This window comes from Mya arenaria, chromosome 11, assembly GCF_026914265.1.
Source record: "Mya arenaria isolate MELC-2E11 chromosome 11, ASM2691426v1".
NCBI lineage: Eukaryota > Metazoa > Mollusca > Bivalvia > Myida > Myidae > Mya > Mya arenaria.
Genome location: NC_069132.1, coordinates 32,404,350 through 32,427,588, shown reverse-complemented (window position 1 = coordinate 32,427,588; position 23,239 = coordinate 32,404,350). Strand labels below are relative to the sequence as shown.

Below are 23,239 nucleotides of genomic sequence, written 5' to 3'. Positions count from 1 at the left end.
AGATATATTTGCCCTTTTTAAAGATTATGTATTCATCTTCCAAATTGATACAATTTTGTGAACAGACAGACAGATGAACAGAAAATGTTTTTTACAGCCATAAAAAATTAAAACGATGATAAAGGTAATTTTACCCAAAGATAAGGTGTGGAGACTTACGCTTCTTCTTGGGAGTTTCGTCATTGTTGATGTGTTCCATCATTTCTTCATCACTGCTGTATGTATACCGCACTGGCCGCTTGGCGCCCCTGACAAATAAACATGCATGGATAGAAGATTTGGATCAACAAGCCAGAATCACTGCACTACTACTTGTAATATTTATAATATAGCGAACCTGATAATGTCAGGTTTATATGTTGAACTATTAGGCTGTTTGGGAAGTTAAAAACGAGGGAATAAGAAATTAATTTAGATTTATTATGGAAGATTGAGATTAGCATTCAATAAAAATGACTCTGATGGTAAATCAATTATAATAAAATGGATTATATTTTATCACTGCCGTAAATAATAGCGCAAGTTTCCTAATCCTGTTATGGCTTTATTGAAACACTTTTGAAAAACTACCTCAAACAAAATTGTTGAGCACGCAGAGTCACCTTCTTATTGATGTCATTCTAATTATTTGAGACAATAAGGCATATTATTAAACATTAAAAAACCTACCTCCTCGGTCGGCAAGCTGTTGGTTCTTCAACCTCAACTCTCTTGCTCAGACGTTTCCCTTTGGATTTCACTAGCGGGCTGAAGTTTGGGTCCTCCTTGCAAAGCATGGTCTTCTCATCAATTGCAGGAAGATCATCATCAATAACATCATCATCATCATCATCATCATCATCATCTGAGTGGAAGTAATATATATGTTAATGTCAAATCCAATTAATTCTATGAAGAATTTGCATTGGCTACAGACATATTTTTACAATGAAAATCAAGTTTGTTCATTATCCAGAAGATACAAAACACAGCATTTTGATAGTTTTTTAATAAAATTATATTCTTATTCTTGAATAGTAAATATCCAAAACTTGAAACAGTCTTCACAATAATATTTTCAGCTTCATTGCCTTTTCAGGAAGCTGGCATAATGAACTTGTCCAAAGCCACTCTTACTTGCTGGAACACATTGACAACATGATGAATTTTCCATAAACATTTTTTAACAAGATCTGTTAGCCATGGTTACTTTATGTATGAAAAAAGGTTCCCAATAATCCAATAATGTTGACAGTACTTACCATTTTTATTGCTCATATAAAGCATTTAAATTTGCTTTAATTTAGGTACAGCGTCTTGATTAATCTAAATGATCTTTTTCTGATTCTGCTGACAACCATTTATTTGACTTAATACCCAAATGGGCACGATAAATGAATCTTTAACTTTCCTTCTTCCTGACAATTTTACTGGTCTTGTTCTTTGGGCAAGTGAGTTAGCGTGAAGACTGATACATCTTAATGGAAGAGAGCAATGTAAAGGGCATAAAAGGCAATAGAAATTTTGTCATGTCATTTTTATCAGCCTATCACAGTGTGTGTTTTTTTGTCAGTGCCTTCCCATAAAACCAAATTTTATCTTTCTGCTGCAATTTCTTACTCCTTACCCTCTGACAGACCACACTCCTGATCATCAGGCAGTTCCGGCAGTGCTGGCTCCCATGCAAGTGACTTGGCTGCATGACAGGACAAGGATTTTCTACGGGTCATTTGCAAAGACTGCTTTGTTTCAACTTGTCTCAAATCATCTACAGGAAGATCCTGCATAATGTAAAATAGGCTTGTTATTGCATTTCCAAAGTTAACAAGAGATTTATAGCTACACACAGAAGTGTATCTGTAAGGTAAATCTTTACAACACAAAATCTAAACAATACATTTACCAGTATTGAAACATTTTTATTGTATCTTTCTTATAATGAAACAGGTACAAAGTATTTCATTTTTCAGATTTCCAGAAAAATTATTTCATGAACATTTGCTTCATTTCACCCACCTTTGCCTTGTCGAGGGCAAGCCTTTCTGCCTTTGACTGTCTACGAACTCCCTGGATGGGTTTAGCCAGTGGCTGGCCATCCACAAAGTTAGTCACTATCAGCGCGATCACTTCCAGTGTTTTTCCGAGCCCCATGTCATCAGCAAGCAATCCTGAAATTGTGTACACAAGATGTATAAGGTCAATATGAATGTCATCACTTCCAGTGTTTTTCCTAGCCCCATGTCATCAGCAAGCAATCCTGAAATCGTTTACGTGAGATGAAGCTGTAAGACAGGTTTGAATCAAAACATCCCATAACTTCCAACTGTGGAATGTTGCAGCCCAATACCAATTCCATCGATATATATCCTTTACTTGGTGGTTCGTCATTGTTGAAAAGAAAGATGCTATTAAAAAGTGGTATACAGATGTCTGCTTATTCCCAAAGATGTCCTGGACTAAATCCCCAGCTGTTGCAGTTTTAAAAAATTAACAAAGTACTGTTTTCTTCCAAGGAACATCAGAAAGATTCATCACAACTGAGCTGATATAAACTGGTACAAAATACAGCAACAGCTATAAAATGTGTTTTAAAGGTAGTGCATGTTATACCTCCACAGACACTTTTTGGCCGGTTGTTTGTGGTGAAGTTGAGGACAGTGTTGAAGTAACGGCCGCTGCGCTCTTCCCAAAATGGTGGCAGGACCTCATTGTTTTCCCGAACCATCATCCAGTTTAGAGCTTGCTTCTGGTGAGGGTACAGCTGTGTGCACACAGCCTGTACACAAAGACAACCAATTAAACAGTTAAATATTAAATTTGATCTGAACTGTTGAAGATAGAAAAGTATGGCATACATCAGTCCTTCTAAAACCCTACAATTTGCCGGTTAGGAGCAAATTTGACCATGCCAGATCGACTTCAGTAACAGACTATGGCTAAATAATTTGTCCTAAATTAGTTCATTTTTAATATATAATTTCGGTCCAAAACTGCTAAGTCAGTAAAAAATGAAGAAATTGTCATCCAAATACCCCAAATAAACATGCCTATATGAACATGATAACCATCAGACCAACATGACCAAGTTTGTGAATGTTTTCATATAAAAACGTCTTCTCATTCAGAAGCCAAACCACCCCTATTTTAACCAGTGTACATGGCGAAATTTTGTGCAATATCAACATTTATAATATAAGAAGAAATACACTCTAATTACAATAACTTTTGGACTAAGTCATCATGGTCCTTCATAGTATTTCACACTCATAATATTATGGATGCTTTCCTATGTCAACCTTAAGCAAGTTTTTAAATTCCATGGGATATGGATCCCCCGGCGGGGGACCAGAGGATGGGTTGGAATTTCGGGGGATTTTTCCCACCTGCGGCGGGATATGGCATGTATGAGTGTACTCACCTGAGCAGGCTCAGCCATTGTGGTCTTGTCACCTTTCTTCATCGTCTCGAACACACGATCCAGCTCATTCTTCACCTAACAATGACAAATGAAACAGGGGATCGTGACATCTTAAATTTGAGCTTCTTAGACTCTTCATCGCTCATTAGGTTCCTGTCCAGACTTTTTAAAACAGATGCTCTTTGAAATTCATTTGTGTCCAAGTTCTGTACACAATGGTAAATTCAGTTAAAGATGCACTCTTACTCCCAAAAAAGATTTACCAAAATTCTAATACTATTGTTTAGTATTAAAAAAATGATAAATAAATGTCGAAAACAACTGTTATTATGAAGGATATAAAGTTAAATTTTAAAGAAATGTGCCTAAAACACGGTATTTCTACATAATGAGACTATACATGTAGTAGATAACAGTAAATCTTTTAGCACTCACCAATCAATTAATATTTTTTGCATTTTTCGTTATTAAATACAAGGTTACAAACTTGTTATCAGTAAAAAATATTCTCCATAAATGTATTATTTAGCAAGTAGTAAAAGGTTTATCAGTCAATACTGATGTTTATTATACATGTGTATGCATTGATTTTGAATAAGAGTGTCACTTTAACAGCATATTTTTTCATCAAGAACAGCAATACTAGAAAATTCTACTCTAATTGCAAATATATGATAGATACTGACAAGTTAGCAAATAAAAAGCTATGATTGTCATGATGATATCAAATAATTTTAAATGCTCTTATGATAAAATTGTCAGTTTTAAGATTTGTTTTACCTTTGTTATTACGATTTACACCGGATTTGAAGCACTACAGGAAAGTAAGAAGCTTTTTTCATTACAATAACATTTAAAAATTTACAATGAAAGCAACAAGAGCAGTCGTAAGACAGCGCGCTCGCCCACGCCGCTTTGACTTAGAATACAATAACGATGTAATAATACAAAGTTTGGTCTCTTTATGTCAAACCTAACTAAAATTATTTGATACATAAGGTGACTTTGATGCTGCCCTCCCACCAGCCCGCCCAAACAATGATGCAAGTCATTTAAATAACTTGATTTCCCATTATAAAAATGTGGTTAAGAATATACAAATATGCCTTTCAAAGGAAATTAAATAAAAAAATCCCAAAAAAAATCAAGGGCCATAACTTGTATTTAGGCTTAAAACGGAGTTATGTTTCTTGTTGTAAGATGGTCATAAATAATTTTGAATTTTATTAAGTGCATTTAATGAACGGTATAGAAGTTTTTTTTATTAAAATCCCAACTTGCCCTTAACTTTTACTTGCCTAAAACTTTAACCTTTAGAAGTCAATCAGGAGCCATAACTTGTATTAAGGGTATGGAGTTATGTAACCTCATTGGGTGATGGTCCTGAACAATTGTGTGAAGTATTAAGTCAATTAAATGAAGGGTATAGAAGTTATTAAACAATATCCCAACCTGCCCTAAAATTTTAACCTAAGTTTCATAGTCAAGGGCCATAATTTGTATAAAAGATAATATGGAGTTATCTAACCTCATTATGTGATGGCTCTGAACATCTGTGTGAAGTATTAAGTCAATTGAATGAATGGTATTGTAGTTTTAAGTGAAAATCCCAATCCCAATCCCTAAAACTTTAACCTGTCCTAAAACTTGAACCTAAGTCAATCAGGGTCCATAACTTGTATTTAGGATAATATGGAGTTATGTAACCTCATTGTGGGATGGTCCTGGACAACTGTGTGAAGTATTAAGTTAATTGAACAAAGGATATAGAAGTTATTAATAAATATTCCAACTTGCCCTAAAACTTTAACCCAAGTTCCATTGTCAATCAGGGGCCATAATCTGTGTAAAGAATAATATGGAGTTATCTAACCTCATCATGTGATGGCCCTGAACAACTGTGTGAAGTATTAATTGAATGAAGGGTATTGGACTTATAAGTGAAAATCCCAACTTGCCCTAAAACTTTAACCGGACGCCGACGCCGACGCTGGGGCGAGTAGTATAGCCCACCTATTCTTTGAATAGTCGAGCTAATAACAATGGGGACATCCATTCATGCGGATCGAGAGTGATTGATTCTGTCATACAGTCTGCCTCTCAATAGCCAAGCAAAACTTATATACACAGCTGGAGCACCTACTGATACAATTTCTCATAATAAACAAAAATACTCTTTTCCATAACAGACCTATAATTCATGGATTGGAAACTTCATTCTGCATCTATTTTAAGTGTTTTGAACTATCATGTATAGAGTGCGAGATTATCAGAGATCATATGGGGTGTTTATTTTTAGATGTCATGCCATCTCGTTTTGGATCGAGAAATAGTGCAACATTCATCTGCTGCAATCTTCATATCTACTGCTGCAACCTACAAGTTGGTTTGTATTTTATATATTTGGAATTGTATTTGTTTATAAGTAGTATCAGGGTTTTTTCTCTTACTTTTTTTTATATTACTTTGATTTTTTTCAGAAAATTATTTTGCATTTTCCAAGAGATCAGTTACACTTAAATGATGATGATTACTTGATTCTGTGCATTGATTCTTATCTATATCGTTTTGTTTATATATATCTTAATATTTATGCTTTCTCCAAAAATAAAATCTCTTTCCAGCTTACAATGTCGTTGCTTATAAAAATCACCAAACTTTTTGTCTAAATTAAAATCTTTGCTTCAAGATAAAACAAAAATGGCCTTTTATGTTATTCTGATGAACAATTATAATCTAAAACAAGAGCTGTCACAGAGACGGCGCGCTCGACTATTCCGCCGCTTTTCAGTGTAAGGATTGAAAAGTTTTGGCGAAACATGCATGGATCACTGTTAGATAAGATTTCAATAAAATACATGATGTGCGGAGATATTGACTTAAATGTGGTTACATGCAAAATTTTAACCAGAAAATTTAAGTGTAATAATAAAGGGCCATTATTTGCAAAACACAGTTATCTAACTTGGTTATCCAATTAGGTTGGGTGGTTGAATACCATTGTATAAAGTCTCAATGCAATACATCAAGTAGTTCCTGAGATATTATCCTATGTGTGCTAACATGCAAGACCTTAAAGAGTTATCTTACTTGATTAAATAAGAAGGTTAAATGGTTGGGAGCCTGTGTGTAAAGTTTCAATGCAATACATGATGTATTCGCTGAGGTATTGACTTAAAAGTGGTTACATGCAAAACCTTAACCAGAATTTCTATGTCGAATAAAAAAGGGGCCATAATTTGATTTAATGCAAACTAGAGATATCTTACTTGGTTATTTAAGTAGATTGGATGGTTGAGTACCATTTTATAAAGTCTCAATGCAATACATCCAGTAGTTGCTGAGATATTAATCTATGTGTGCTTACATGCAAAACCTTAACCAGAATTTCTGAGTCCAATAATAAAGGGCAGTTATTTGCATTAAATGCAAATTAGAGTTATCTAACTTGGTAAATTAAGTAGGTTGGATGGTTGAGTACCATTGTATTAAGTCTCAATGCAATACCTCAAGTAGTTGCTGAGATATTAACCTATGTGTGCTTGCACGCAAAACCTTAACCAAGGGGTGACGCTTGGGTGAGTACTATAGCTCTCCTTATTCTTCGAATAGTAGAGCTAATGAATGAAAAACATCAACATCAGCAACTTTTAATGTCGTTTTGTCATGATTGATTACTGAGAACATTTTAGCCATTTTAGATCATTTTCTTCTTTTTTTAAATTAATAAACACTTTCTTTTAATCAGGCTTCATAAATGAAAATATCATATCACAACTTGTCAAAAAAAGCAGAGTTATGTAGATATAAAAAATGAAGCCAAAATAGAAGAGTTTGAGCCTACATGAAAATATTCCATTATTAAGAGATCATTGAACTGTTTCAATCTCGGATAATCAATTTGGTTCCATTCCCAACACTACAGTATAATGAAGAAGCCCACCTCAGCTGGAGTGAGGTACGTCCTCCGAGGCTGTATAGTGGCAAAGGTCCCTAAAGCTGCCTCCTGTGAGGAGGAAGCGGCCCCAGATGGTGACACATGTGACCCTCCCGTCAGGTAGTAGCCACATGACTTGAGTCTGTTAACAACAGTAGCCTGGTGTTCTGGTTTACCCCACAATGAAAGATCCACAGGCATTTTGTACATGTTCTTGTTACCACTTGGGACTACACTGGAATAAGAAGGTCTCCGCATAAGCATACATGTATAATGGTGACAGTGTTACAACTCCTTTTACAGAGAAGTTCAATACCTAGTAAATAACTTTTACAATTATTATGGAATTAATTTTAAATAATAATGGAATTAATTTTACACAATTATGTAACCCAGTCTGCCAATTTTTCACAAATAAAGGCTGAACTATTAGTGTAGTTAATTAAAATTGACATTATGACAGTTGTCATCTTGTCAGAAGTAAGTAACTTTTTCTTTCATTCTTTTATCCATTCAAAGTCCATTCTAAACCATCATGCATTTAGAGTCCAACAACATTGGCCAAACTAAAACACTGTTTCAAGCTAATTGGGTAACCCTAACTCACCCCTCCAGCCTAGAAAAGCTCCCATCCATGATGTAGGCCAGGGGTCTGGCCAGCTCTCGCTTGATGTGCCCCACTTGAATACGGTCAACATTGAGCACACGAATGGCGTTCACATCGTAACGGTTGGTGGGCTCTCGTTGCAAGGCAACCATTTCATTTTTGTTAACCTGTAAACATATCTTACATGATCATATTTGTACATTAGTAAATACAATCCATGGTCATTACAGTACTAATATTTTGAAAGTGAAACATTTTGGTATACAATCGAAAGATACTGACTGATTTGGCACAGGAGTCAGCATCAGTCTGTCAGACAAGTCACTACCCACTTACATATTTATCATACAACTGATATTTTTAATAATCACACAAGTATTAAACCAGATGGCAGTTACAGACATCTCCTATCCTGAAATATATATTGTTACGACCCAGCTTATGACGTTTTGGGGGTTTACGGCACAGCTAGTGTAACAGTGTCCGTTTGGACCTGGCTTTCGATAAACCTTCGGTGACTCAGATAAAGGGGCGATATTCTTCAATTCTTTTATTCAACTATAACTAACAAATGAATTTCATAGGTATTTAATGTCATTGGTAGCGATTTATTCCGAGCAGTTCGTAAGGCAACATCCAATAGTCCCTAACGTTCCCCTCTAAATGGTTAATACAGTTCTTATGGTATATCGTCACAGAGACCTCTGTTGCGTTGTTGTTCCCCCATGTGGCTGACTTATATCAGGTAGCGATAGAACGCGTCCTGGTCGTAAGGGCTGATATCATTCAGTGTTTATTGTCCAATGGTTAATATTTGTCGCTAGGGCCGGTTGTTGAGTGGTCTATCAGATCAAGTTAGATTTGATAGATGATGCAATACACCAAAACTGGTAAGTGTCGGAGTTTGAAGACCTGGTAAAATAGGTGGCTGGCAGCTAGTTGATAATACTATGTTGAAGATAGTCCCGATCCGGTAACAATGTTAAGTTGTTATTCACAAGGTTTGGTCAAGGCACTTATAACGTTGTTATTGAGTAAGTACTCCACTTCTATTCATTTAGTATAATTATACCAGATTTGGTATTAACACTTAGTCAAACACGTTTTTGTTGGAAGTTACCAGATGTGGTTATTACACTTAAACACTGTTAATATGGAAGTTACCAGATGTGGTTATTACACTTAGAAACTTGAGTATGGTTTCAGATACCAGATGTGGTTATAACACTCAGACACTGTTAATATGGAAGTTACCAGATGTGGTTATTACACTTAGACACTGTTAATATGGAAGTTACCAGGTGTGGTTATTACACTTAGACACTTAGTATGGAAGTTACCAGATGTGGTTATTATACTTAAACACTGAAGTATGTCATCAAATACCAGATGTGGTTATTACACTTAAACACTTAAGAATGTCATCAGATACCAGATGTGGTTATTACACTTAGAAACTTGAGTATGGTTTCAGATACCAGATGTGGTTATTACACTTAGACACTGTTAATATGGAAGTTACCAGATGTGGTTATTACACTTAAACACTTAGTATGGAAGTTACCAGATGTGGTTATTATACTTAAACACTGAAGTATGTCATCAAATACCAGATGTGGTTATTACACTTAAACACTTAAGAATGTCATCAGATACCAGATGTGGTTATTACACTTAGAAACTTGAGTATGGTTTCAGATACCAGATGTGGTTATTACACTTAGACACTGTTAATATGGAAGTTACCAGATGTGGTTATTACACTTAAACACTTAGTATGGAAGTTACCAGATGTGATTATTATACTTAAACACTGAAGTATGTCATCAGATACCAGATGTGGTTATTACACTTAGACACTTAGTATGGAAGTTATCAGATGTGGTTATTACACTTAGTAAAATATCAGTCAGTTGTTTTCGTCTTTGGAGATTTATACCAATATGGTATTCTCAGGAAATAGGTATAAGGTAAGTGGCTAATGAAACCAATATGGTTTTCGGCACAGAACTGGTACTGGAGATGGAGGGGTGCTGACCTAATACCAAATTGGTATTCTTGCAGAAGTGGTTACCTGAACAGTAGCTGGTTCCATGATGTCAACTTATCACTTCGGGCAGCACCGTTCAAATGGTGGTGGTGTTAGTAGTTTATACTCCGGGTCCCGGCGTGAGCACATTGAAGGGTCCCAGAGTGACAGTTCGACCACCGCACACCTATCCTGGGCAGAACCAGTACTAGGTGCCTTCACCTCTGCAAGGAACTGACAACTTCTGTACATGCCATGGGCAGTGGTACAGTGCGAATGGTCGTAGAAAGGATTTCATAACCAATCACAACAGAAGTGACCTGGCCCACCCGGGAATCGAACCCGGGTTGTCCGATTCAGAGTCCAACGCTCTATCGATTGAGCTAACCGGGTGGACAAAATGAGCTTTTTCGCGCTCTTATATACTGTTAAAATTACCCACAATCCTATTCATGAACGATTCACAACGACCGAGTCCGAGGTTCACCGAATCGTAAAAAAATGGCTGCCAATATTTTCTGACATTGAAAATTCATATGCTTAGTGCTGGATATCTTCGCTCACTTTGTCAGCTAAGTTTGATAAACTTATGCAACTTACTCAGTAGTGTTTTAAGTTAATTTACGAATAGTTATTTAAAGCCGAATAAACAATATGGAGTTATTATTCGCTATGATATGCTGACCATAATGTAAATCACGATGGGTGGGGTATTTGTTATTCGCTTGAGGATAGTTTTACTGTCTTGAAGCGGATAAATACTTCTGGAAAGATGGATATTAGTCTTAACAAGGTAAGATCTTTTCTCCTTTATCACTGTTGCATTGTTCCAGACTGCTATAAACTTGGTAACTATAGTAACAGGTTAAGATTACACGTAAGTATTGATTTTAATTATTCTGATGTGTGTTTCCTTAATAATTCTGTAAAATTTCCAAGTACATTGGATTTATTTTATTACACGGAGGGCTATAAGGTCCATAACAATATATATGAATATTTGTATATTCTCAAATAATCATACAGTTCCAGCGTAGTACTGCAGACCAACAATATCTCCACGCAGTGAGCCAAAGCAGATCTCGTCATCAAGTTCACTGTGTCCCATCTCATCAACTTCCTTCACAAGGTCTACATCATCATCATGGATTAGCTGACTTGACTGGGAGCCTGAACTGGTTCCTGCAAAGGGTTTGTTCATAATTTAACAAGAGCTGTCACAGTATGTGATGAATGCCCCGAATGTGACATTGACCTATGAACAAGGTCAGTACATGAAAAGTTAAAGATCAAACAAATACATATGGCAAGTTATTTTAAATTGCCTCTGAACATAAAAAAATACCACCCATACGTGGCAGCCTACATTCTTATGTCCTTATATTCAGCATTCCATTGTGAATAAACACAAAGTGTATCTTTCACCTTAGAGGTAGGGACATGGGTCTGGCACGTGACACGTCGTCTTGGTATGTCGAACACATGTGGCAAGTAATTTTAAAATCTGTCCATACAAGAAAAAGTTACAGCCCGGACATAACAACCAATACTCTGTATCCTTACATGCAGCACTCCATTGTGAATAAACACCTAAGTGTGACCTTGACCTTAGAGGTAGGGACACGGTTCTTGCACGCGACACGTCGTCTTGGTATGCCGAACACATGTGGCAAGTTATGTTAAAATCTGTCCATGATATTCTGAGTTATTGAGTCGGACGGACGGTGCGATTTTAATATGCCCACCTTTTGGGGGCATAAAAAGCCAGTTGGCAAGGTTTTAACCTAAAATAGGTGTAAATTTCAAATAATGTTGGGCAATATCCTACTCTTTAGTATTTTGTACATTATACTAATAAATAATAATTCAATTTCTATTTGTTTACCTGTTAAAGATAGTAAAAGCCTTACAGATAAATACAAACAGAACAAGAGTGCAGATACCATACCTAGCCCAAGAAGTCGCTCTGCTTCACATCTTAACAGTTCAGTATCCTGCTGATCATCGTACCAATCATGTTAACGATTTCGCCTGCTCCCCCATGATGAATTTCTCTTTTTCCATCCCCAGTTACTTCTGCTTCGCCACCACCCACGACCCATGCTGAAAAACTTGAGATAAAATTGGTTTTGTTGAATTAATGAGGATGTCAGCATCATTTTGGAAAGCCAGATTCTAGGCCACTTTGGATGGTATTCCGAATGTGCTGGTTCAGTTCATCAGATTCCACTAATAGGGGAAACTGGATTCAGATTCGATGATGCACCAGACAATATTAACCACGGCCCCTCCAGTTCCGGGGAATATCGGGGACTTTTGACTTTCGGTCCAGCCAAGCCCGGGTAAAACCCCCGCCCAGCGGGAACGCACTGATGATAAAATCCCCGCCAAATGCCCCGCAAGGCACATTCCCCGGTTTATTTGGCACGAATACAAAACCACCGCATTCACCCGGTACTGCGGGGCCACCAGGAAGGTAAAAAGATGGCCCATTTCCATCGTCAGCTTGCTAAAGATATTTTATAAAGGGAAATAAAATTACAACTTCTACTAATCTTTTGATAGGGTTTTGCAATGTTTAATAAATTGTATTTCACAACTAAACCGTCAGTATTATACTGTTAATGTACCTTTATAAATAAAGGTGTCAGTAATTTCACAAGAAAAGTTCTATATTTCTGTTTAAAAATATACTTAAAAATGGTCCAAATTCGTAGAAAATAAAATGACAGCCTCACACCAAATAACGAGCGACTCAAGTGAAATGGCTGATCAAGGAACTTGCCAAACACATTATGCCCATAGTATGGGCCCCATACATATTCTGACCAAATTGGTGATGATTGGAAAAAGGCTTTTAAAGTTATTGATCGGACAAGACCGGTATTTAGCAATTTCTATAATAGATGGGCGATTACTCTGGAGTGATTCAAGGGATATGGCTGGTATCGAACTTATCAGAGATATCATGCTCATATACATTCACATTTTGACCCAATTTGGTGATGGCTTGATAAATTCTTCATAAGTTATTGATCGGAAATGATAAATGAAGCCCCTGCCTGCATGACGCCGCAGATGAAACAATGTGTCTTGTTCTATGAACAGGCATATAAACAAGAGCTGTCGTAAGACAGCGCTCTCGACTATACCGCTTTGACTTAGAAGTGAATACAATACAAATGTATTATGTGCCTGTCAAAAGCAATAAAACAATCAAATTAAAAAGTGAACAAGAATCGCGATGTGACAAAACCAGGTTTTTAATGATTGGCAGAAGAGATTCAGTTTCAACTGCTTTCTTCTATTTTTTGTAACAGTGACCTTGATCCTAAGGGCCCCAAACACAATCCCATGGAAGTCATCCATAAACTCTTCCTACATATCAAGTTTAGTCACAGTATGTCAACCATAACTGAAACAGTAATCTATTTTTAGAAACAGTGACCTTGACCCTAGGGGGCCAAAAGGCAATCCATGAAAGCTCTGCATAAACTTGACCTATATACCAAGTTTGGTCACACTATGTCAACCCTTACTTGAGTTATTCAGTACTAACCATACTATTTTTAGCAACAGTGACCTTGACCTAGACCACAACTCTCGGGGCCCAAAACACAATCTCAGGAAAGGTCTCTATAAACTCTTCCTATATACCAAGTTTGGTCACAATATGTAGACCCTTACTTAAGTTATTCAATACCAACATTTTTTCTATAAATAGTAACCTTGACCTTGATCCTAGGGGCCTCAAACGCATTCCAATTAAAGGTCTCCAAAACTCTTCGTATTTAACAAGTTTGATCTCTTTATGTCAAACCTAGCTAAAAAGCTAAAATTATTCAATACATAATGTGACTTTGCCCTCCCACCAGCCCCCCCAAACAATGACGCAAGTCATTCAATATGAAAATGCGGTTAGGCCTAAAAAAAAAATACATTTGGTACGGGTTACCCGACCCTACCTACGGAATAGGCGCCGACCCTAACGTTTTTATAGTCAGTTTGAAAAAAAATATGAAAAACTAAAAAAAAAAAATCTTTTTTTTTTTGCTTTTCAATATGTAGTTTAAAACCTTAATTGCTTATATAGAAGATAACTTTAACACCATTCTCCAATGATGAAAATGACATTCTTATATAAAGCCTAATAATAAAAAAAAAAAAGCCTACCTACCCTACCTATTTTTGAAAAGGATGTAACCCTAACCAAACAATTTTTTTTTTTAGGCCTTAAGAATATAAAAATGTGCCTTTCAAAAGAAATAAAAAAATCAATAAAAAAAATCATTCAAGGGCCATAATTCGTATGTAGGGTTATAATGATCCTTGTTGTGAGATGGTCGTCAATAATCTGCGTAGTATTAAGTGCATTGAATGAAGGGTATATAAGATTTTTTATTAAAATCCCAACTTGCCCTAAAACTTATACCTGCCCTTAAACTTTAACCTCAGTCAATCAGGGGCCATAACTTGTATTAAGGATAATATGGAGTTATGTAACCTCATAATGTGATGGTCCTGAACAATTGTGTGAAGTATTAAATCAATTGAACGAAGGGTATAGAAGTTATTAATAAATATCCCAACCTGCCCTAAAACTTTAATTTAAGTTCCATAGTCAATCAGGGGCCATAATTTGTATAAAAGATAATATGGAGTTATCTAACTTCATTATGTGATGGCCCTGAACAACTGTGTGAAGTATTAAGTCAATTGAAGGATGGGTATTGGACTTATAATTGAAAATCCCAACTTGCCCTAAAACTTTACGGATGCCGACGGCGGGGCGAGTAGTAAAGCCCTCCTTATTCTTCGAATAGTCAAGCTAAAAATGTATCATCATGTATGGTATTTAATGTACAATTATGATATAACATTAAACTGTGTAGTTACAAAGACAAGCCACCCCGACAAAATATTTACTGGGATATCATGCAATTTACATTTGAATAGTATGTGATTACTATATCAGTACAATTTGATGCAAGAGTTGTTCATTGGTTTATGTAAGGTATTTGTTCTTGTTTGATATTTACTTTTGAGTGGAAATACATGTACACTTTTGTTATCAACTTTACCTTGCATGTTTGTTAACACTAAGCTATCAAATCTGACAGCCTATTTGTGTTTTGAGAGTCCCCAGCATAAAAGCGTGACAGTGTGTCATGTGATTGGTTATTGGTAAAACCAGTATGTGTAGAAAAGTTGTAAACAAGATTCTTTCAGAGTATATATATGTTTTAACCAAAGACAGTGTAAAAATTGTTTCCGAAGTGATTTGTTATTGGCGACCTAACTATATTGCAGTCATCGAAATTAGGTTTAATGATAAACAAGCCCGAATTCTTATTCTATTGCTTGGCATCAATTTTTTTAACAAGCCCTGCTCCATAAAATTCAGAATTTGAGCAAGCCCGGAAGACATTTTACCATGCACGGCTTGGGGGCTTGTGTTAATTTCTACCACTGGTATTGTTATTACTTACGTTATAAATATTATTTCTTGGTTGCACTGAATAAAATAGTAACCATGATACATGTACACTACCAGAAATTGTGTAATCATTAAATGTTAATTTAAAAAATTATTTGCTTTCAAAACTGTATTCATGGTCAAAATTTCATTTCAGTAGCTTTAAAAAAAAAGTTGGTCAAAAGGTCAAAGTCAAGGACATCCAAGGACAACATTCTGGGGTCATTACTGGCCATGTCCCGGGGACGTGGCCAGTAATGACCACAGGGGCATAATTTGAACAAACATTCACAAGCAAAACTCGTTTGCAAAACTGTACACAAGGTCAAAATTTCATTGCTTTGTAGCTTCAAAAAATAAACTAGAAGCGCCGCGATGCGACGAAACCAGGTTTTTGTTATGAGCAATCAGAAATTATAGCCAATTAATTTGTTGTATGACTTTATCTTTACTTTTATCAAAAAGAGACGCCCCCCTAAAAAGCAATCCCAAGCTAGCTCTTTACATAAGCTACCCACACACCAAGTTTAATCAATATCTATCAATGCTATCAAAAGTTATTTGGCAAAAAACATTTTTCTATTTCAAGTAACAGTGACATTGACCGTAGCCCCTCCCCACTCAAAAGCAATCCCAAGCTAGCTCTTCACATGCTACCTACACACCAAGTTTCATCAATATCTGTCAATCCTAACTAAAGTTATTGGGCGGAAACCATTTTTCTATTTTTAGTAATAGTGACCTTGACCTTAGCCCCTCCCCACTCAAAAGCAATTCCAAGCTAGCTCTTCACATAAGCTACCTACACACTAAGTTTCATCAATATCTATCGATGCTAACTTATGTTATTGGGCAGAAACCATTTTTCTATTTTTAGTAACAGGCGACCTTGACCTTAGCCCCACCCCCCTCAAAAGCAATCCCATGCTAGCTCTGTACATAAGCTACCTACACACCATGTTTCATCAATATCGGTCAATGCTAACTAAAGTTATTGGGCAGAAACCATTTTTCTATTTTAAGTAATAGTGACCTTGACCTTAGCCCCTCCCCACTCAAAAGCAATCCCAAGCTAGCTCTTCACATAATCAACTTACACACCAAGTTTCATCAATATCGGTCAATGCTAACTTAAGTTATTGGGCAGAAACCATTTTTCTATTTTAAGTAACAGTGACCTTGACCTTAGCCCCTCCCCCATCAATAGCAATCCCAAACTAGCTCTTCACATAAGCTACCTACACACCAACTTTCGTCAATACCTATCAATCCTAACTAAAGTTATTGGGCAGAAACATTTTTCTATTTTTAGTAACAGGTGACCTTGACCTTAGCCCCACCCCCCTCAAAAGTAATCCCAAGCTAGCTCTTCACATAAGCTACCTACACAAAGTTTCATCAATATCTGTCAATGCTAACTAAAGTTATTGGGCAGAAACCATTTTTCTATTTTAAGTAACAGTGACCTTGACCATTTTTCTATTTTAAGTAATAGTGACCTTGACCATAGCATCTCCCCACTCAAAAGCAATCACAAGCTAGCTGTTCATATAAGCAACTTACACACCAAGTTTCGTCAATATCTATCAATGCTAACTAAAGTTATTGGGCAGAAACCATTTTTCTATTTTTAGTAACAGTGACCTTGACCATAGCCCCACCCCCCTCAAAAGCAATCCCAAGCTAGCTCTTCCCATAAGCTACCTACACAACAAGTTTCATCAATATCTATCAATGCTAACTAAAGTTATTGAACAGAAACCAATGTTTGACGCCCGCCCGCCCAACGACAACTTCATTCTAATAACCCGGTTTTCGTTGAAAACCTGGTTAAAAAGTAGGTCAAAAGGGTCGGGGTCAACTTTTGCCCCAGGGGCATAATTTCAACTGTTTTGCTAGACGGTCATCATATGATGCTCCACAACAAATATCAAAGGTATGAGCCTTGTGGTTTGAAACTAGAAGATTTGGAAATCATTTCTTAAATAAGTCTCTAGGAAACTTGAAACCCCTGGGGCAGTGCCAGTTTTATGGCATAATTTGGCAAAATTAAGCCTTATTAAAAATAGCAAGGGCCTGCATAGCTGTTTCAGACAAAAAGATTTTCAAACATATCCAAATTTAAGTATACCAAACCTGTGAACCCGGGGACGTGGCCAGTAATGACCCCAGGGGCATAATTTGAACAAACATTCACAAGCAATTGTGACTTTACATGTAATCTTGGCTAAAAATAGACTTCACTCATGTAGACTTGGCTAAAAATAGACTTAGCTAAAAATAGAATTTTCATATACTTTCAAGGCCCATAATCTAGGCATGCATGGGCGGATCTGGCTGGTTTTCGAAAGAAACCGAGCTCTAATGAATATCTAAATACTGTACAAGTTTCATTGAGATACAATCAAAACTGAAGACTGTATCGTGTTCACAAGCAATTGTTTACAGACGCATGGATACTTTCAAGGCCCATAATCTAGGCTTGCTTGTGCAGATCTTGCTGGTTTTCAAAAGAAACCGAGCTCTAATGGATATCTAAATACTGTACAAGTTTCATGGAGATACAATCAAAACTGAAGTTTTCGTCTTTGTGGTAAAACCTTTCTATATAGCTGCAGAAATTGCAAGAAATAATGGGTATGACATTAACTACTTTCACTTTTGACAGGACGTTGTTATGGTAATGGGTACCTGTTCTGTTTCCCCAGCGTATTTCTGACTGGTTTACGTGGTTTATGCAGTTAAAAGACCGATAATGAATGACAATTGGTACACCAGTTGGTTCTGAAATATGGGTTATAGAACACTAATTTTATTTTCTTCTTAACATTGGAGCAATGTTCGTCGGAAAAAATAAAAATAAAACTACGAAAATGAATTTTATTTTTATTTGGGTTTTGCAATATTTAGGTACAGCGCTCCCGTAAATCTAAAGATATAAAAACTCTGGCCTAAGTGGTAAAATGCAAACATGAAGAAAAAAGGCAGGTTAAACAAACATGTAAATAAAATGTAAAAATGGTAATTTTCTATGTATTCGGACAGCGAAAAAAATAATGAATTTAAGGAGTCCGAACTCTTAGGTGAATTACGGTACTGTTTAATTTGGTCATTCTAAAATGACATCCAGGCTTCTTTTTTGAATGATGGTTAGCCTGGATGTAACCACTCATACTTAATAGCTAATAGGCAAGTGTATCTACATGTAAACCTAAAGGTAAGGAAATACAATTTGGATGTTCTCTGCCACATTTGTTGACAAAAACAATGAGACGAAGTGATTTTAACTGTGTTAAAGACGGATTTCTGCTTCTGTTTTGACTAACTGGTTAAGATTGTTATGCTTGTTAGATAAGTTATGAATATGCATTGCTCTAAAAGCAGCATATGCCACGGACCTATAAACCATGGATTGGCAACTGCCCGATATCGGTGAAACGATAAGAAATAATAATTTACCCACAATCCTTAGAGTGCGCTCGGTAAATATCGGAAAATTCCGCCGAATCTCCGATTGGTGAATAACAGCGTTCTTCGGTTATTTCCACCAGCTCTGCTAATAATTATTATTATTAACACCGATCAACATGTCGCATGTAATATGTTTGTAGAGTGTCGTTATTGCATTTTCTCTAATTATCGAAGTATTAATCAGGACCTAATATGTTCCTGATTAAATTTATATTTAGTTTTAATTAAAGTTTTCCTACATGCATATATTCGGCTGATGTGGGACGTCTCGAAAACGACCACACGATAAGATCTCGGAATGAAATCGCGCTGCACGCGTGAGTTTGAGCTTATCGCATAAACACAGAGGAGAGTTACAAGAGTTATAAACCATGGTTTATAGGTCCGTGCATTAGTCTAAAATAATAGACATGTTATACGGGATTCTTCCAATCCCTAACGTCTAAACGGGAATGTGCAAAAAAACGGGGAGTTTTAAAAATATTGAAATTGTTTTAAGTAAAGTATTTTATGGTTGAAATTGATCATAAAGAGTTATATTCATATTTTACCATGTAAGTGAAATGTTATTTTGCACTAAACAAGCATTTAATGCATTAAAACAAGTTGTTTACCTTTCCAATAAAACGAAAGTTGACTGACACAGACAACAATTATGTGAAGGGGAACAACTCGATTCAATCGTAATAACTCGGCCTCCTCCGACAAAGCTTTGACATAGACCTCATTATACAATCGCCATGGCCGAAATGTTCCGAGCGATTTAAAACTGTGCCCTGAAGCATTGCAGGTGCCCTTCATGTATATATCGTTATGTTTTGACAGAATGAAATGAAGAAAAGCCGTCAAACTCATAATTATAAGTAGGATATTTATTTTTTTGTGTACGGAACTAATATAAAATAACATTATCTGGTAATATTTCTTGTTTTTATGATATTTTTAGACGCTATATGCTTTAACCCGGAATCCTGATCGGAACAACTACCCACTTTTGATACTAAACAATTTGTACCTGAAGGATTTGCCATATCAAAAATCTAAAAAAAATCCGTCAACATACAATTATTTGGACTAGTCCGTGCATATGCGTATGATTTGCATTTTAATATATCAAGTTCATTCATGTACATTTACCTCTTACAGCTCCGCCATGTTTTTGAAACTGTATACAAAACCATGCATTTATTACTTCAAGCAAAACTATCAAAACCGGTTTCGAAACTGCTGAAACCATTAAAACCAAAACTGAAACTGGTTTGGTATGAACAAAAACGCCCATAGGAAGAGCATCCTGAAGTACACTAGGAACTCGTTAAACAAGAACTAATTAGACAAAAGTTAAACGAAAGACGCGCTGGAAAAACTGATTAAGCAATGACTTTTACTTCTTGTTGTTTTTTGCGTTATCAACTTACAGTAGCTGAAAAAGTCTGCGTGATATCTCCCGCACTTTTGTCCGGTGCAATAATATAATTTTGTTGCGTGCAAACTCAAGCCGGTAAAAAAAACAAGATAAAAATTGTAGCGCTGTGCTACCTAATCTTAATTTTACTTACTTAATATAACAGTTTTTAATTTTTAATAGTATCTTCGTAAAAAAATATAATACAATATTAGAGGAGACCAAAGCAAACTGTGATCGTCTGCTCAAAAAGGTACGAAAGGTTAAAGACCACTAAGAAGGAATTGGTCATTCGGAGCTCCTCGGCCATTTTTTTCAAAAACAACCTCGGATGTGTTTGGACGGTTTACATACTAAAAAAGAGGTACGTTTAAGTCCGCTGCAAGTAGATCGCGTAGTGATTTTATTTAGCAGTAAAACTTTATGACTTTACTCTTGGAAATCTTAATAATGTTTGCAATAATAAACTTCACTGGCAATCAGTTTAAACTTAGATCAATAAATACAATTATAAAACATTACATTTCTAAAATGATTTAATTCAAAAAATTACAAACTACTTTAACTGATGTACCGGCATACATCCGAGGTTGTTTTCGATAAAAATGGCCGAGGAGTTCCGAATGGGAATTGGTTTCAAAAGCAGTAGACTAGTTCTATGAATTATTTCTGAAAACCTTCGCTTGGCAAAGGGGAATTACTCAAATTAATGATAGTCAGACGTCTGTGAAACTATACTTTTAATATTAACAAACAAAAATATCGGGTATAAAATAATAATGTTTTAGCACCATAGAGAAACACATTTTAATAAAGTTGTATAGATTCTAGTACACCCTTGTTACAATATAATGCAAAAGAAAACTATGTAACTTGTCTGTATTACCTGGGACCAATAGCAAATCCTACAGGCATGACGCAGGGTCGGCTCCAGGGTTTGAAGTTAGAGGGATGCCCATCCCTCAAAATCGAACTTAAAGGCCTAGTTTAATCCTCCTATAAGTGACACCCCGCTTAAAAACAAACGTGTAATGTACACAACCTCTGTGTATTGATCCTTATCTAATTGCCTAATTGTCTTATCGGATCCCTCATCTGATTATCCTGCTGTGTAGGTTTTGGAGGTTTTATTATAGAAATGAACCCTAAATGACCCTGAGCTAATAAACCGGAAATAGACCCCTATTGTGTCATCAGTGCAATTAGCAGGAGATGTACAACAGAGGATTGTCATGCCAAACATTCCTTAAACTAGGCCTTTAATGTGGTAAAAAGTGTTAACAGGGGGGTTTGGGGTATGTATATGGTATATGAGAGTGGTGTATACCGGTAAACAGCGGATCAAGGGGCGCAACTCCTGCTATCCCCGGACTTAGCATGTCATTATGTAAAACACTTTCAGTGTGTAAAATATGTTTATGTGTCTATAATGCACTATTTTAGAGAAAACTATTTGTTTGCTTAAAAGGGATCCGTACATCCCCAGTCCCCCCCACCACCACCAATGTGGGTTCTTATTGTTATTCCGTTCTAAGGAGAGTTGCGTCCCTTGTATCGTTAACCACCGAAATACATCTGGCACAAAAATGTTGATGTTGTTGTGTGTTTTTTTGGTTGGTTTCTTTGAGAGTTTCGTCTTCTGTAACGTCTAATCTGGGCACGCTCCTAAACAATAAATCTGACTCATTGAATGGAAAATATGCTCTACTTATGAGTAATTTTTAAGTGTGTTGCGCGATCAGCAACTGTCAAGAAAAGGGATATATAAATATATCATTATTTGAATGCGTTACAGCGGTCAGGGACATGGCTGGACCAAAATACGTTTGTAGGACCGACTTGCAAGGGGTACGGGGGCATGTTCCCCCGATTGTTTTGTTTACTCTAAAGTGCGCGTTCAAGTTACACATTTTGGAGCACCATGTTCTACGTGCAAGAACACAATTAGAAAGTTAATTAGACCATTCCAAGGTATACACAATAAATGTATGCTCGTACCCAGGCAGGGTTGGACCTAGCCATGATTTGATGCTGTACCTTAAAATCCCCCTACCCGCACGGAAACGGAAACATGTCATGATTGGCTTTATACGTGGTATTACTACTCGTTTTGGGGACCGTATACTCTCCGGTAGTTTGTTTTGCTAGACGTATTTACATGTTCTACAATCTTTATTTATACAGGGCCTTCCACCGTGCAAAAGCCGTTTGAAGGACCAATATATAATATATAGTTTTAGGTTCAATATTTAGTAAGAATAAAACATGTATCCGTTGGTTGACCGTTTTTACAACTTTATTGTCTTGGAATGAAAATTGACGTTTTGTGGCTAAACGCGTTAATAACGCTTTAAGAAAAGTGATTTTTTTTTTGCGTGTACCATCCGTGAATTTTCGAATGTAAATATGAAAAACTGCAGTCTGGTCCTTTGTCAACAGTATCAATATCATTGGATCTTCAGACATTTACGCAAACATGCGGCCCTTTTGAAGTAACAAAAATAACAAAACAAAGTTGTTAAAACGGTCTATGTGAGAGTGCAGCTTTAAATTAATGGAAAATAACATATGATCGTGATTTCGCTTGCTGATGTCTTATTATTGGTCTTTGGTCCGCACAGAAAGATCACTTGTAACTTAATCTTCAATTCTACATGGCTTGTTTGTTTGGTAATATGAACTTTTCACCTCTTTTACACGAAGGTTATTGTCCTCTTGTGTTTTTCCCCATGAGCTATTGTATTGAATATGACAACTAATAGTTTCCTGCTGATTATATCAAAACAGTACGTGCATTTATGAAATAATTACCAACTAACGAATCTTTCTCTGTGTGTATATTTATGCAGCCTTGAAAACTAATTGCTCATATCATTTCCCCCTCGGATCGACCTACATAGAAGCACGGGATCGATAT

General features: G+C 36.2%; 1 protein-coding gene across 1 annotated transcript in view; it reads right to left on the bottom strand.

The window, feature by feature from the left end:
• LOC128209510 (helicase-like transcription factor) overlaps positions 1-20,386 on the bottom strand; it is a 40,265-nt gene extending 19,879 nt beyond the window's left edge. Inside the window, exons 1-11 of the mRNA XM_052913561.1 lie at positions 20,336-20,386; positions 11,919-12,073; positions 10,995-11,152; positions 7,942-8,108; positions 7,341-7,569; positions 3,398-3,472; positions 2,590-2,755; positions 1,996-2,147; positions 1,607-1,760; positions 670-844; positions 160-248 (exon numbers count right to left, since the gene is read on the bottom strand). Coding sequence (XP_052769521.1) covers positions 160-248; positions 670-844; positions 1,607-1,760; positions 1,996-2,147; positions 2,590-2,755; positions 3,398-3,472; positions 7,341-7,569; positions 7,942-8,108; positions 10,995-11,078 — 1,291 coding nt within the window. The 5' untranslated portion in view covers positions 11,079-11,152; positions 11,919-12,073; positions 20,336-20,386. The remainder of the gene's footprint in view (positions 1-159; positions 249-669; positions 845-1,606; positions 1,761-1,995; positions 2,148-2,589; positions 2,756-3,397; positions 3,473-7,340; positions 7,570-7,941; positions 8,109-10,994; positions 11,153-11,918; positions 12,074-20,335) is intronic.
• Positions 20,387-23,239: the final 2,853 nt, after the last annotated feature.